At 32.3% G+C, this 17,579-nt stretch overlaps 2 protein-coding genes across 2 annotated transcripts in view; one reads left to right on the forward strand and one right to left on the reverse strand.

Moving 5' to 3' along the window:
• The window catches only part of LOC148280129 (fat-like cadherin-related tumor suppressor homolog), a 64,465-nt gene extending 62,205 nt beyond the window's left edge, over positions 1 to 2,260 (forward strand). The window contains exons 38-39 of the mRNA XM_088228880.1: positions 453 to 632; positions 1,236 to 2,260. Coding sequence (XP_088085006.1) covers positions 453 to 632; positions 1,236 to 1,387 — 332 coding nt within the window. The 3' untranslated portion in view covers positions 1,388 to 2,260. The remainder of the gene's footprint in view (positions 1 to 452; positions 633 to 1,235) is intronic.
• A 5,759-nt stretch (positions 2,261 to 8,019) lies between these two features.
• LOC148280130 (fat-like cadherin-related tumor suppressor homolog) overlaps positions 8,020 to 17,579 on the reverse strand; it is a 79,559-nt gene continuing 69,999 nt past the window's right edge. The window contains exons 25-36 of the mRNA XM_088228881.1: positions 17,141 to 17,393; positions 16,514 to 16,702; positions 15,719 to 15,877; positions 13,987 to 14,147; positions 12,503 to 12,602; positions 12,194 to 12,426; positions 10,937 to 11,093; positions 10,693 to 10,854; positions 10,028 to 10,078; positions 9,493 to 9,759; positions 8,557 to 8,748; positions 8,020 to 8,221 (exon numbers count right to left, since the gene is read on the reverse strand). Coding sequence (XP_088085007.1) covers positions 8,076 to 8,221; positions 8,557 to 8,748; positions 9,493 to 9,759; positions 10,028 to 10,078; positions 10,693 to 10,854; positions 10,937 to 11,093; positions 12,194 to 12,426; positions 12,503 to 12,602; positions 13,987 to 14,147; positions 15,719 to 15,877; positions 16,514 to 16,702; positions 17,141 to 17,393 — 2,070 coding nt within the window. The 3' untranslated portion in view covers positions 8,020 to 8,075. The remainder of the gene's footprint in view (positions 8,222 to 8,556; positions 8,749 to 9,492; positions 9,760 to 10,027; positions 10,079 to 10,692; positions 10,855 to 10,936; positions 11,094 to 12,193; positions 12,427 to 12,502; positions 12,603 to 13,986; positions 14,148 to 15,718; positions 15,878 to 16,513; positions 16,703 to 17,140; positions 17,394 to 17,579) is intronic.

Raw genomic sequence — 17,579 nt, forward strand, 5'->3', positions numbered from 1 at the left:
GGAAAACTTCTTAGGGAAATAGAATTCAAAGATTTGTTATCTCACTATAATAATTTAAATATCAAACTACAGTAGTAAATATTTTGTAATGTGAAGTGACAAAACAGTTCATGTTCATATAATTTTATGATGTACACTATTGTAACGGGTTTTATTAATTAAGTTCTTCATGACAAGTCTTTAAATATTGTTTAATAATTAATACGCCTACTTTATTTACTACCATTATATAAAATAAATTTGTTTTAAATAAACATGATGGAATATAAAACGGAAAGTAAATTTGGTATTTTGTATATTTGATTTCGTTTTGATCACTAAATTATCAGAATAATTCAGACTGGTTTTGGAACACAACTGTTCTATGCAATGCGTTGAATAGTTATTGAATGACTAGAAAAATGAAATCACGTAGTGTTTAAAATATTAATGATTATGATTATATTTTTCAGTGGCGAGCTTTCTGATCCACCCGAATACATATCTGCCCCGCTACGTGCACAGCTCAGAGGGAGAAACAGCGGCAGAGCAGGACACAGATGGGGGGACCGCAGTGGAATCGTATGGCTTCCCCTCGGCTCGAAGGAGACAGAACTATAAGGATGAGGATATCAACTCCATCATTATGTTTGGTAAAATTCTTTTTTATAACAGTTTCCTTGGCCCGCAAAGATCTTGGACTTTCAGCTATATTCAGAAATATTTAATACATGGTTGCATTTGTACATTTAAATTTCGCAATTAATTCTATTTGAAATGGCTATCTTTCTGTTCTACGAGTCTGTTATAAATTCCTTGGAAAAAATGCTATTCCTTTCTATGAGTCTGTTATGAATTCCTTGGAACAAATGCTATTCTGTTCTACGAGTCTGTTATAAATTCCTTGGAAAAAATGCTAACTAATTTAGTTTTGAAAAAAAAAAAAAAAATTATAAAAAAATATACCCATATATGGTGCCTTCCACCGTGTAATGACTGATATGTTTGTTTCACACACATAAGTTCTGCGTTTGATTTTCAGGGAGATCAAAATAATTAAATGTGATAATTAATTAAACAGCACGTAGGTATTTAGGCACATATGCTATAATTGTAATAGCAATTGGGCCTCTTCGCCTGTCGCAGTACAAAAATATAAATATTCTTTCAAATAACCTATCTAAAACGAGCATTAATTGAATTGATTGATTAATGTGTCTAGATTTTTATTGAACTATTTCTCTTTTATTTTTCAGAAGAAAATAACTCCCTGTTAGGTGGTGGTGGATCTATGGACAACATATCATCCAATGTATGCGAAATAGAAGAATCTGAGAATGAATTTGATTTAAGTAAACCGAGTGACAATTGGACAAGTAATAATGGAGTACAACACACTTCAGTGTGACACAGGACAATAGCCTCTAGACTGAGAGGGGCTGCAGAAGCTCAAGTGACGCGACAAGTGGTGTGAAGTGATGTGCTAATTGCGGAGCCGAAAACAAATGTGTCGAAACTGTAAAAAGTTAGCAGTGCCAGTTGCCTTAAAAAATAATTTGATATAATGATGTAAATATCATACATATGTGTTACCGAGAAACTAATTCCGACTCTTTCAGGTCAAAGCGAGAACTCATTTTTTTCAAAGTCCTAATTTAGGTAGATAAGTAGACTATATTTTTGTAAATAAAAATGTCTTACATTATTTTTATATTGAAAAGTTAATTTGTTTCTTGATTGAAATTTTGTGTGTAAGTATGTAGACCTGAAAGTATTATGTTTAGTGTCATAAATAATATTTTTCCTAATTCCGAATAGTAAGGGATGAAACAGCCCTTTGACCAATTGTATATACATAACATGAAATCGACTATGTTACAGCTATCAGCGTAAGAACAATACTTATTAAGCATTACCTACATTAAGATGGACGGGACATTGGAAATCGCGATGTTCCACAAAAAATGGTGCTCAGAAATTATAGTGTCATATCAAAGACTTTGATTCATCGTGACTTTTTTTATTAAGTGTTAATTTATATGCTTTTTCCTACTTTAGTGGATTTTCCCACAATTGCATATGCATTTTTTTGTGTATATTAATTTATTATTTTTCTACAAGACTATCCTTTATTTTAAGTAGATTTAGTGCGTAGATTATTTTTTAGTTTTATGTTCCATACATAATTTTGTAACCTTTTTTATACATGTTGATTGTCAATAAATTATTGTATGATAATATTGTATTTAGGATACATAAAATAAATGAAGTTTCAAACATACCCTATTTTTTATTTTAAGCTCCTACTACTTCCTCCCCTGTATCATGATTTTATAGCTGAAAATATTTGAAATTATGCACAAAAATCGCAACTTGTAGTCAAAGAAATGTTGTTGTAATACAACAACAACAAACCATCACGCCGTTTCCCCGTAGGGGTAGGCAGAGAGGATAGAACGCCATAACACTCTATCTTGGCATACAGACCTCGCTTCCTCTACATTCATACATCTTCTCATGCACGCACGCCGATTATTCCTACTTTTGACATGTCCATCTTCAAGTATTTGATGGACTTGATCGTGCCATGTCTTTCTCGGTCTTCCTCGTTTTCTGCATCCATCAACATTTGCATCGTAGATCCTTTTAGCCGTTCTTTAACTAATGTAAATTTATAGTGACAGACAACAATAATTGTCTGTGTCTAATACAGTACGGTCTGTAAAATAGAACCGGAATCCTGGATGAGTGTTTTCATCGTTCAGGTAAAAATCCCAAAAAAGGAATTAAAGTACAGAAAAGTCTGCCTCTTAGTGTACTATTCTTGAGGTCCCGGGTCGATTCCTGGGAGGGTTAACAAAGTTTATTACGTGGTTTTCACTGAAATATTTCATTATCCTTGGACTGGAACCTGAAGCCTAAGACTGATCACCTTACCTTCCTGTAAGTAGATAATGGTGATTTGCTGCATTTGATTTAACAACACACCACCGGTGTATATAAAAGGGTTTGCCGATGATGAAATGTATAATGCGCCCAAATTTACATAAAAGTCTAATAAACATATGTCCCGTGAATTATATTAAAAATACAATTAATTACTTACATGTATAATATTATGAACATTGCAATATTTTTCAGTTGTGTATCATTCAATGGTAGTGATTCATTCAGTTTACTTCATTTTTTGATTATGAAGTGGGCATTGCATATTAAATTTATAATGCTTTTGCCAATGTCAAGTTGAATTATTTTATAAACAAACATGTTCGCAGTACGCAACCAGGCGGGACCCGAATCCCTCCACAAAATGATCAATCCTCCACCCATACTCATACTACTGTCACCGATCCAATAACAGGCCCCACTCACTGCACTACAAATCGATTCCGTTATTTAAAAAAAAATTAAAGTAACAGGTTGTACCTACAGTAAAACCCCTAAGTTAATTCTTTTAAGGGATAATGTAAATGGAGGGTACTAAAAAAAATATTTACCAAATTATTTTTTATGGAAAAAAATTATGGAGGAATACACATATTTGAATACATCTGACTGTGTCCAAAAAAACATTGATCGCCCCCTAAGCCCCACTTTCGCCGCGTAAATTTGCCGCATAATGTTGCCAGATCGCGAACAATATTATCATATCACAAATATAAGATAATTATGTTTTTAAAAAAGCATTGTTTGATTTCGCTAAAATTTTATTGTAACATTGATTGATACAACAGAGTACATAAGTAAAGGGTCATTTTATATGAGTAATAGAACTTAGAATTTAAAAAACAATAGAAATTTTATTTTACAGAAAGAGGATATTTTTATGTCATGTTAAATAAATAATGTACAATGCCATTAAAGATAATGTCGGTCAAATGTCCACCACGGCGTTGTTTAATCCGAGAGATCCAATTTTTGTTAGTTCTCTCATTAGATGAGCAAAGAACTAGTCCATGATCGGAAAGGTAAACTAAATTCTCAGATCGTTATTGAGGTGCATCAGGGTTTTGAAGAATGTTGTTTAAAAGAAAAAGAGATTAAAAGTTTATGCTCTGTCCAAAAGAAAGCCATTTTAAATCCTTTCGAGAGAAATAGATGAACAATTTCCTCATTCTTATAAATAATGCCTTTTCAATAAGTGCATATCAATACAGTCTACCGGATAGTTTTAATTTCCCCTTTGTTGAGTAAGCTTTTTGTAATATTGCCTTTTAGAAACAGAACTAATCATCAGAGTTTTACAAAAAGATAAATGATGTAATCTTATTTCAAGCTATTTTTCATCAATCACAGCCCTTGTAAAATTGTTTCTGTGGCTTTGACCATTTACATATGGTTATCCTCAAATGGAAATAAGTGATATTTTCCAATAAATTTTTTGAAAATTGAAACAACAATAACTAAGCGCTGAGAATTGGGGGTTATAATGAAATCTTCGTTTGAAATTCTTCGGACATAGGCTTCAGAAATAGAACATAAATATGTCATTAACACTCTGAGAAGGAAAGCAAAAACCACCTTTATTCTTTAAACCAATAACCTCGTGGAACCATAGGACATCGGACACTAAGATTGCTTCTATACAAAACTGTCATTTTATTGATTTTGATAGATAATGAGCTACGCAGCCCGATATGTAACATATTATATATATTGACAAATCATAAAACTGAGACAGTTCCGAAGACAATAATTTTGCAATGCTACCACCATTTTCTTTCGATGTGTAGTGTTAAAACTTATTGAATAGCCGATCTTTATCCTCGAATCTTTGTAAGTGTGCAGAGGAATGAATTGCTTTGGTCGATGATGAAGAATTGAAAATACCTATGTTTTCTAGGGGTATACAATTTCCGCTATCAGTAGCTTTGAAGTTCAAGGTCAAATAACATTTTTTGATAAATACCTTTAAACTGCTTTGCATTGGAATTATCATTATGGCCTCCATGCATTCTTATCATATTAAAAAGTAATTCCAAATGATCTTGCCTGCATTTGTACGTTGGAATAAATATTAACGCATTGCCGATTTCAACTAAACTCTCATATAGTGATTTCAAACTCTCAATGCATATAAGAATTCCAAGAAAACCAGCTTTGCAAGCACATTCTAAAACTGGTTTATAAGTTTTTTATTATAACTTGCATCTTTTTTCCATATTGCATAATTTTTCTTTTGAGGGCATTTTTAATTAAAATTAAAATTTTTCTGAACAAAAAAGATACATCCACCATTTTCAATAATTGAAGGAGGGGGTTTCAATAATCGAAGTTATAAGTACGATTAATTGTGAAAGTACATATGATAAATTATCAGATATTATAGAACCGGCCTCTTTATTACCAGTCTGAAGAGCACAACCATCGGGAGAATTCGTGTATGGTAAAAATGATAAGGGCTTTAATTTATCAAGAGTTATTTTACTAATGTTAGGAAGAAACAATGACCTTGGAGCGGATTCTTTAAAAACTGTCTTAATATAAGACGAAGATTGTGGGTGAGAAGATTGTTGGGTACTGCGGGATTACAAAGAAAAGGGCGATTTTGCAACATCAATGTATGATTTGCCTTTGCTAAATGTGGATTTGGCAGCTTCACTATAAGAAATATTTTGCTGGGTCATGTTCTTTTTGATGATATTTTGTCTGAGGTATTCTGGACAGATTCTGTTAGTAGTTAACTGATTTCCCGAACAGTTGACACATATGGCACAAGTCTCGCCCAGATGCTCTAGGTTCAGACTTACAAAAGTGCCTTGGTTGTCCATATCTACAGCATGAAAAACAAAGAATTGTTGAGTAAATATATTGCTCAACATCTATTTCCGAATAAAAAGCGAATATATTTTTTGGTAGAATCTGCCCCTGAAAGGTTAGAACAACTATTTGGGTGGGTACCTATGAACATTTTTGACCAATAGGCAAAGTCAACTTCCTCGATAGTCTGCGAGATTTTATAATTTTTCCAGTTTCAATGGGCAATTAAATATTTTTTATTATCTCTTCATGAGTTCACTTCAAAGGAATACCTCTGATCAGACCCATATGGGAGGACCTTATGAAACGGAATAAACACTTAATACCCATGTGTTACCAAACGATCATCATCTATAAAAGCAATTGCCACTAAATAGTCCACAAATCGTACTGATACATGGTTTCAGCCAACCGATTTTATTACTCCTGCACGAGGAACGATATTGTAAATATTAAGGGAATGCATGAGTTTACCAAGTTCGATGACATTTAAAGCGAAAAAAGAGTTAGGAAGAACATTTTTTTGGACGAAAATACAGAAAGGTCCACTGTATCTCTCTGTATATTAAATATATATTATCATTAACAAATTTTGTTAATGATGATATTTAATTAATAGGGTTGAAGGTTAATTTAATATTGAAGGTAACTGAGAAATAGGGGTTAAGATGTTTGGGGTATTATTTGAATATCTTTGACAGAATCATTTTTGCATAGTTTTTTTACTTTATTTGGTATAATTGGGAAAGAGAATAATGAAGTGTTTGATGGAGATGTAGAGGGGATGTCAGGAGGTTCCTTACGACGCGTTTTGATTATCTCCATATTATTATAAAATTAAATAATATGAAACTAAAAAATCTTATACCAAAGAAAAAAAAACAAAAGTTATTGTTACGATTTGCAACTGAAGGTGAAAATTTCAGTAGTATGAAATTCAAAAACTTGAATTAAGATCAAAATAATAAAATAAAGATAGATTTGGCTTATCTGGGAAGTACTCCATTACCAGCAACGATTAAAAAACTAAATAAACTTCGAAAATAATCACAAAAACACACTAATATGGCAAAATTACTGGAGCTAAGCGGTGAACAAACTGACAAATACAACTGTCAAAACTTAAGTCAACACGTCTACAGCCTACAGTAGAGATAATGTAGAACTATAACAAGTCCACAGTTTTCTTCTTGATGTGATAGGAAAAGACAAGAAATTGGTTTTCAATACTTAATGTAAGATTTTGTTACTAGCCAATTTTGAACAGCTGCAAGTACTTTTTCAGAATTTTTATAAAAACAGTTCTTCAACAGTGAATTTTTTCAGTAAAAATAGTTTGTTGTTTTCTCGTTTGCAATAATTATTGTTGACCTGTAAACAAAAAAAAAAACAACAAAGAAATATGTAAATGGAACTCTGAAAAAAATTTAATTATCAAAATCATAAAAAATCCGTTAAATATGTAGTATGTAAATGAGGATAATACAGTTTTATAGTAAAAACACAGTGTCAGAAATATTATTTTTATTTATATTACAGTTTTTACAAAATATTATAATTTACGTAGTTGCTGTGCAGTCAGAAGTTTTATTGAATACGGGGTGAAAAGATTTTTCGAAACGGGTACAAAAAAAACTTCCATCGTTCATCGCTGTAGGTACTTCTTTACAAGAACCACTTAAAGTAATGTTAAAAATAATATCACAATATGAAAATGTTTATTTGTTTTACGATTATGATGTTTGATATGACACTATGATTTTGAGCACCATTTACCGGAAACGAGAGTTGTCCGAATTAAATAATTTAAAATATCTTTATGGGTAGACTTAATATTTACACAAAGGAAAGCGTATGTATGTTATCTACTATTATCGTTCACTTCAAAAGTTCTTCCGTGAGAGCACGAAAGGATTTTAGTTTCATCAAATCAGTACAAAATATTACCTATTAGCTATTAGACACATTATTAGATTTCAAGTAATTTTAAGGCATCGAAAATTAATTAACTTTTACTGCCCTTAATGTGATTCTTTGATACTTTAATGTTAAAAATAACTATTCTTAATCACATGTATATGTCCAAAATAATACAATATATAGGTAAGTATGTAGATAGATACTCTTAGAAACATTTTAGAATAAATTATTTAAGAGTATTTGTGTTTCAATTTAGTTTTTAGTTCATACTTGTTACATGTCATATCTTTTTATGCTAACCAAATCCTTTTATATGCTGGCCTTAAAGAATTTATAGCAGTTTTTATCATTTTATTAGTATTTTTGATAGTTGGGTTTGCGAGAGCCTCCGTAATATTAGAGGCAAACACCCTTTGTCACACTTGTGAGTGTTGAGGAGAATTGGTTTTCCATTTACATTTCTTAGAATTATTTTTATCGTAGTCATTATCTGAGTCCTCTATTTCACAAACATTCACTGATACATCACTAGCAGAAGCACCAAGAAGTGAGTTACGTTCCTCTGTAAAATAAACAAGTCTTATTGGTTATAGTTATTTGATTAATACTTAATGCATATTAACTTGCAATCGATGAAGAAAGACAATCAAGGAAAAATTAAAAATTGTTATTCTAGAATGGTAGGTAAAAAATTTAAAGTCGGTTAAGTAAAGAAATAAGAGATTAAAAAATATTTAAGAATCAATGTGATTTTGATTTCATTAGAATCTTTTTTTCAATATTATTTTATCTTGTCTTTGCATTTTTAAAATCACAGAATTCAACAGCAATATATTTTTGTAATTGAGTGGTTGAATTGATAAAGCTTAGGAGTTTTATAAAATGTATTTTAATTACCTAACATAGTGATAACAGATCCGATTTCACTATCTTTATAATTCTGTCTCCGACGAGCAGAAGGAAACCCATACGGCTCCACTCCCACTTCTTCATCAGCATCAATCTCCGGTTCAACTTCCACTTCTCCATCTGTAGAGCTGTATGTGAAGCATGGCAAGTATGTGTTTGGATGGAGCAAATAATTTCCACCTTAAAATAACATACACACGTATTATGCAATTGCAGCAGAAGAAAAAGGAATTTGGGGCCTTTTTCATTCCTTACAATGTATTTTAGATATTTGATTTAATCACATGTAGCAAGATGGTCTTTCTCTTACTTAGATGATAAAAAAAACTATGCGTAGGACAAAATTGGGTTTATTTACAGTAAATATTTTAACTCAACACAAGGGAGTTTTTTTGCTAGTTTTGAAAACTAAATTATTTTTTTTAAAATTATCAACAAAAAACTTAAATAGTGTAATAACTTATTAACCTTTAACATGCCGTGTGAAAAAACTCCCCCAAATCTCATACTCTGTGGTAACCTAAGGTTACCCTTAGGTAACCCGAGGTTAGGAAATGATCGCCTGATAATCACTGTCTCTTTTCATCTTATAAAAATTATATTTGTGTCTAATTACATAACAAATTTTTCCCTCCAATTACTGTTTTATATATTTGTCTCAGGGTACTTGATAATTTGTCATTTTTGGAGATCTTGACAGAGAAAATATTTCATTTAAATTATCTAATACACCTAAACATGTTATATAATTTTGCAGAGTTACAGAGTATTTTTTGTGAGTACGGATGTGCCAACTTAGCTAAACAAAACTGAAAAATCATTTATGCGGGCCTTTTAAATTACCCAGTCCCGGGTATTTATTTGACAAACTGTAGTGTTATGTTTTAATTTAAAAAATTAAGTTGGGAATATTATTTTTTTTACCTCTATTTACATCGTAATCATCGTCAGTTTGTTCTTTTTCATCATGATATGAACTACACGATGTTGGCTCATCGAATGGAATGGCATTGGGGGGTGGTAAAACTTCTGTGTTGACTTGTATCGGAGTATTCTGGGAGTACTCTGTACTATCATTACTGTGGTAGCTAGAGGAATCTGGTACTTCACTCCCTGGAACTTCTACTATATTGCTGAGTGGAGCCCCCACACCGGCGTTGCTACACCAGTCCGAACAATCCCAATGATATCCTGAAATAAATATTAAAAAAAGAGATAAAACATAAAAATTAAAAAAATGATTTTAATTTGATATCTGATATCTATGAAAGAGATTATTAAACCTGCACTATGACAAGAGATCATTAGAGAATTGTTTTTATTTTGCCTAGTTTCTGCAGAAATTCAAACACCATTTTTAAACAAATTTTTCAACAGTTTTATTTTTTGTTTAAAAAAAGGTGCAAAATTGAGTATAATATTTATGCAATACATAATCACATAAAAAATAAAACGTTACCTTTAGGTGGACTAATGATATTGTCATCTTTGTTTAGTCGCCGGGTCAAATCTAAAAGAAACAAAACCATATTGAGCAAAATTTTTTTTATAATTTTAGAATGTTTAAACCATCAACATAATATGTATGTCGTTATGTTATTCAAAGTGAAAATGGTTTGTATCGTTACAGTGATGTATTGAATGAACATAAATGACACGCACTGTTTAATCTGTAGGCAGAAGTTTCAATTTATGCTATAAAATAAATAAGAGAATATTAAATTTAATTAGTAAGTAAAATATTTTATTTTTAAACTTTGACCCTTACCAGTCCAATGTCGAATCACATTCGAAGTCGATTTTCCCATATATCATACTTTGAAAAATTAAAGAAACTAATTTTTTCATTTAAAAAAATCGAAATCTCGATTTGTAGTAAAAACGTGATTTATTTTTGAAATGTACATAATAATGGCCTTATTATCTATATTTTATAATTTTCCAAAGTATGATATATGGAAAAATCTATGTCGAATGAGATTCGGCATTAGACCTGTAAGTGTTGAGTACAAAAAATAAATGCCCTTTGGCAAGCAATATCTTCAAGCCAACCAAATAACTGACAAATTGATCAAAGTTTTGTACTTCATTTAAAAAAGATATATATTGTGTTCATGACAATACCGTTATTGATCCGACTATCTTGGAATGTTTGAACATGCATTTGATCGGACCAGCTAGGTTTATGAAGTGTATCCATTTCTCCACATGAAGAACTATTTGTTGCACATGGTTCCCTGTTCAGATTTCGGCGATAGTCCGGTGGAATGTTTTCCAAATCATCTCCTAGAAGCAAACGAGATAAGAAATGCTAATTTATCCTATAAGTTTGGCATAATTTTATTAATATTTATTTAGGAGTTTTTACCGGCTGAGCCATAGTTGCGTAGAATGTCCATGTTGTTAAGAATGACTTGTGGATCATGTGACGTACTGACAGGGGTATACGAAACTGGTCGTTCTCCAATGACACTTCCCATAACACTGCACTGAACTTCTAAATTAGATAATTTTGATCCTCGTGGCTAGAACAAAATTTAAAACATAATGTTGCTCTGGCTGAAAATAGAACACACTATATAAAAATGATACTAAAGTAAAGTTTAAAAAATTCAGCAGAGATTCTTTAAGAGAGTAAGCTATAAATTTATACAACAATCTATCTAAATTAGATAGATAGGAAATAGTGTTTTGCGTGATCAATCCTTTCAATACCTATCTAGAAATCTGAGTTTACAAACATATTATCTATAACTTCATGAGACAGAGCCAGCTTCATTCCCTTCCAACCTCAGAGTAATAATTCACTGGATTAACCCTTTAGCTCTACTGCATAGAAAAAATGCGTTCAAAACTTTTGGTTTGGTTTTTAGTTTAACAACAAACATGCAACGGACGGTTTTGGTTTGCACTTGCTATTCTCGACCCGAGTACCTAGGACCCATTGTATTGCTGTAAACGGCAGCTAACTTCGTGGTTACTAATCATATAATGGTTTTTCTGCGTATGGGCGACTCTATTAGCCAGAGGCGTGTTATTAGCTTCCTACACATAAAGACTACAAAAATCCTGTCTTATTCCTCATATTTGTGCTAATCACCATAATTTTATTGACTGCAGGTTTTTTTCTTTTGAAAAAAGAGAAATATTTGCGTTCTTAAGATTTACCCAAATCTTTCGATTTCGGGAGCCATTTTAAATGAGCTAATACTAACTATAAGATAATGGGAATCAAATTGTGGTAGAGCGAGGTTTAAACCTCAGATCTCTGATCCATGGAGCGAATAAAAAATATATTTTCAGTACATAGCATGAGAAATATTATTATTATTATTAATTTTAAGCGAGCAGCTTAAAGCTGGCGCACTTTAATTTTTCCTAAACAAATCCAGTCCATTTTTGAACCCATTGAGACTACACAGTGAGATCAGATCATCATTGAGATTGTAACATGAAAAGCCAAATGTTGAACACTTTTGATCATGCTGTGCTATCTGTTTATTTTTCACTTTTTGTTGCTTGATTTGTGCTATAAATTGTCATATAACTGTGGAAAATATAATAACTCCTTGCTTCGTATCATCCCATTAGATGAACATTGAAAAAATTAAAAAATAAAGCTTACTTTTATGATCTGCATTTCTTGTTGTTTTAAGTTAGAATTGAGAGAATGCGGTTTAGCGTCTGGTGGCATTCGACACTGTCTCCTCTGACAGCCGATGATAACTCCACACATCATGACGAGAACTAATGTTCCACCAATGGCTCCCAATAACCAAATAATTCTGTCTTTACTGATGAGGTCATACACCCCGGATGTTACTGCATCCGAATGGAGTGGATTGCCACAGTGCATACCTGTAAATCACAAATCAAAGATAAGCGAAGTAAAGAAAATTCAAAGTAATATATTTTTAAAAAGTTATGTATTTACCAGTTTTATCTGGAGGACAGACACATCTAAAACTTCCAGGTTCATTAATGCAAGTAGCACCGTTTAAACATGGATCCCCTTTACATTCATCCACATCAAACTGAAAATATTTATGACAATTGTAAAATAAATGCATAGAATTAAGAATAGTCCAGAAGGAGCGTAGAATCATATTTGAATACATCGGACTGTGTCCAAAAATGTCCCCACTTTGCCCTACTTTCGCCGCGCGCATTCGTGAAGTCGCCGCGTAATGTTGCCAAACGGGAAAAAATATAATCACTGTACAAATTTAAGGTAAAAAAAAGCAATTTGTTGATTTCTTTAAAATTTTATTGTGCACGCGGAAACATTGATTGACACAGCAGAGTAGATAAGTAAAGCGTCATTTAATAAGAGTAATTTAATGAATGAACTTTGAACTTAAAATATAAAACAAATTTTATTTTACATAAAACTGATATTTTTATATCATGTTAAATAATATTTGATGCTTTAAAGATAATGTTGGTCAAATGTCCACCACAGAGTTGTTTAATCCGAAGTCCAATTTTCATTAGTCCTCTGATTAGATGAGCAAAGTAGGTCAAAAAAAATTACAACCCTGGCAACACTAACGAAATGTCCATTTCGATTTCTTCGACAATCTAACAGATGGAAAAAGAAATCAATTTTTAAGTAATATATTTGCTAATTACACATTAATTTGCTAATTACACATGAAATGTGATCCCGTCCTGTTTCTTTAAGATCCTATCAGTATTTCTACACTTTAAAAGGACACAACACGGCACAGTTGAATTTGAATCGGGGGTTGCGTACTGAGCTACGTCTATAAAGAAACTAATGGGTCAAAACGTAAAACTATTATTTATGAGTATTTTAGTCGCCTTCTGTTTGATGCTCGTATGCGGTTTCTGGACTATTCTTAATTCTATGGTTGAATGATTATTTAGCAGTTTCATAACATTGTAACTGATCATAGCCACATGCAACCTAGCTATATCGCCCATGATGTAGAAATCATGAAATTAATAAAATATGTATTTCCGTTTGTACTATCGTTTTTGTACGTTTTATCCAAATTTAAAAATGAGCACTAAATGTAAAAAAATGGTAAACGTTATACGTCATTCGAAAGAAGATCTTCCGCTCTACAAGATATTGTGTTTGCTTTAACGTTACATACATTACTTCATTTAATTACAAGCCTTCAAAATGGAATGTCAAGTAGACTTTAGTGATTATTTTCGACACCTCTTTCTGTTCGCATTCAATCGAGGGAATAAAGCTGCCAAAGCTATGAAAGCACCAAAGTATGGTGAAGATGCTATGAATTGATAAAATTGACTTATTTGTTGTAAAATAATAAAGGAAAATAACAGACAAAACTTATGTTTATATCTAGTAGTTTACTTTTTATTTATCAGTTTATTGGGTATTAGTTTATCCAGCATTAATAGTAAGGATAGGCAAAGTCTTACTTCGCAGAGTGGCCCATAATATCCGTGGCAGCGACAGGTAGGTCCCGCATCTCCTTCCTCGCACAGCCCCCCGTGGAGACAGGTGCCCCCCTCACCGCACCACCTTCCCACCTCGCAGCGTCTACCATAAAGGTTCTTATTGCAAGCGCATTCAAACCGCCCTAAAAGAAGTTAAAAAATAATCCATCAGATTGACAAAATGGGTTTAACACAAAACTTTAAATCTCTAACTCATAAGTTAGATATTTGCTAAATTGTAATTGTGCTGGCACAACTGGTAATAGAGTCGTTCATGTTTATTTTTAAAGTTAAACATTATGATAAATGGCATTATTATTTTTTCCATGAGACATTGCATAAATATTTCTAAAATATTTCTTAAAATACACATTTTTCTAACTAACTCAAAAAGAGACGTTTCGGCATATATTAACCCTTTATAGGGCAAAGTCCGAAATTGGAATATATTAATCAGTCTCTAAAGCTAGGGTTTCCTAGGACAGCGGTGTCCGTATCTTAACGGCCGTAGTGAACGGTGATGCGGTGGATAGCCGTTGTAATGGTGACTAGAGAGTGGTTTCCTAGGAAAACGGTTTTTATAACATTTATTAACACCGATTTCCTCGGAAACCACTCTCTAGTCACCATTCCGACGGCTGTCCACCGCATCACTGTTCACTACGGCCGTTAAGATACGGGCACCGCTGTCCTAGGAAACCCTAGCTTTAGTCTCTATATTTCCAATACCGCCCATAGAAATTTCAACTATATTACTTCGATACGTTGTCAGGAAAGGTCGTTGATTAAGTTATTGTTCCAACTGCGTGAAGTTGGCGCGGTTACCTAGAAATCCACGTGTTTATGCCGTTGTCAAAACGGATGTAAAAAAATAAAAAAATACTGATATTTATACTTGTATTTGTAATTGTTTATATTCTGTCGGCCTCGTGGTGCAATGGTCAGCGCATTTGCCTACCATGCAAGAGGTCTCGGGTTCGATTCCCGACATGGTTGTTTTTACACTAGAATATTTCATAGTCCCTAGAATGGTACATGAAGCGTAAGACTGATCCCCCTACCTTTGTTTAACGAAAATTATCAAGATACGCTGCGATTGGTGTACCAATGCAGTGCCCTATGCACCATTAGGTGCGGAAAGGGAATGATGATGATATTCTATAATAACATTTTGTAAAGAATAACTGTGTATTTTTTTTATATAAATTTATTTTCTAACATGACTCTAAACAATCATTGGTCAATATATTGACCGATGAAAAATTTAGTTTTTCTGAAAATCTAAAAAATATTATTAATTTTTTTAATCGAATTTATTTCATGTGGGCAATCAGTATTTGAAAATACATTTGAAATTCAAATGCTAAAATAATTTATTTATTAAGGAACTATTATTATTTTTAACGCCAAAAAATATGAATGAAAACTTGTTTCTTATGTATTTGTAGTTATTAAATAATAAGAATTTCAAAAAGTTACTGTAAATATTAAATAAAATATTTTTCCAACATTGTTCCCCATTTGTAAAAATACCGCATTGTCTAACTTTCAGGAGTTAAAAAATGCTTCTTTGTTTATTGTATTTTTATATTTCATTAGTAGCTCAAGAAATAAAGCATACATAGTGTTAAAAGTTTTTAAAATAAAGATTCGACTCCAGAAGTTGATCCGAGGTATTCTAATAGTATAAGAAGAAAGATATGAAATATTTTACCTTCAGCTAAAGGAGAGCATACACCTCCATACAAGCAAGGCTGCGAAGCGCAGGGATCTGTATCTAATTCACAATTAGAACCAGTAAAGCGTTCATGGCACATGCATTCATACTCTGGTTTCTCATTGTCAATGATCATCGAGTTTTTGCAAGTTCCACCTGGATAAAAAAATAAAAAATGCATTAAATACTGAGAAGCAAAGTATTTTTTAAAAAAAAGCTTTTTATTGACAACAATTTTGAACATGTTTGTGGGACTCACCCGGACACCAATGCCCACTGACCTGACCTACTATCATCTTAAGGACAATGAATCGTGAACTTTCTGTATGTAAACCACAATACATTTAAAAAAATCCAAAATACTGATCACCTAACGTGGATGTCTAATTTCTGAAAGTCAAGAAATAGAAAATGACCTCCTTCTCCACTACGAAGAAGAGAACAATAGAGACTGCTTAAAAGTCGTAAAATCCACACAACAAGCAGTCGGTAATAAGTCAATAATAGTCAGTAGTCAGTAGAGTTAAGTCGTTACTCATGCGCTCCATTACCGATTCTGTAATATATTATTCGTCACGTAATAAATACACATCCAAGCATAATGCTATTTTACTTCTGTTATCTCTAACTGGGGTTGGAGTTCCTCGCACCCACAAGCAAAAGATCCTACACGTTTATCATATTTCAAGTATCATATCAGTTTTTACAGCTAGGAGTTCATGCCTTAATTTCAAATCATAAATATTTATACGAGGAAAACAATTTTACAAATTACATGTAAAATAAAGTTACCATTTAGGCAAGGTAAACTTCCGCAGGCTCCCGGTGGTTCCAAGTTAATAGGGCAACTGAATTCAACATTGGCCAGTCTCTTCAGTACAAGATACCCTCCTGATCCACCATTGTGAAGAGGAATGACTTCATTGGATACTCGGATGTCCCCAAAACAGCCCACAAATCCACGCTGAATATCTTCCAAGCCTTGAAATATAAAATAGTTTTAATTTCAAATTTCCATTTTGTGTAAATTTGCTCGTAACCACTGATAACCACAATACAACATTATTATTAAACTATTTAAAATTTGAAATTAAGAAAAAATTTGACTAGTCTACTAATCTAGCCTCATTATTACAAGTCGAATGGGATAAATCATCTGAGTTAGCAAATAATAGAAGTGACAGTTGGACCATGTTACCTTAAGTTGTAGTAGTTTATTTATATGTGTATTTTGAAGAAATTGAGACATCATAAATACCAAATTTCAGAAATGAAAATCTTTGAAAATTCACACTTAACATCAAAATACCACAAACTACAATGTACCTACACAATAAAGTTAAACAGCACCATATAAAAACTTCCCAACTAAGCATATGAGCAAAATTATTGTTAAATATTTATAAATTTGTTCCTTACCAAGAATAGCAGGATGTTCTCTCACTTCTGCTCCGAAAAAAAGGTCATCTGTGAATAAATTCAAAATTCCATTGATTCCTGGAGCAGATCCATGGGCTACGTGTTTCCCATCAACTGTAAGGCGAGCACTGCTACCGTCCCTCTCCAGCCTCACTTCGTGCCATCGTCCATCCGACACCTTCACAGAACTAACTCGTATGATCCCTTCTCCTGACCCCAACTCCAGGCGATACTGGATAATGCCATTCACTACCTAGAAAAAAATATTTTGAATTCAAATATCATTTAAAACCACTCCTCCACACTTTTGATGAGGTAATGTTTCAAATCTAGATCCAAAATGTTTTTCAAAAGCACATAAAATATATAATAGAGTTAAATAATTAGATTTTGTAATAGCGCATAATGAATGATTATGGCTAAATACAATAAAAACTAT

This window comes from Micrasema longulum, unplaced genomic scaffold (assembly GCF_059751315.1).
Source record: "Micrasema longulum isolate JH-2025_06_02 unplaced genomic scaffold, ASM5975131v1 h1tg000613l, whole genome shotgun sequence".
Lineage (NCBI taxonomy): Eukaryota > Metazoa > Arthropoda > Insecta > Trichoptera > Brachycentridae > Micrasema > Micrasema longulum.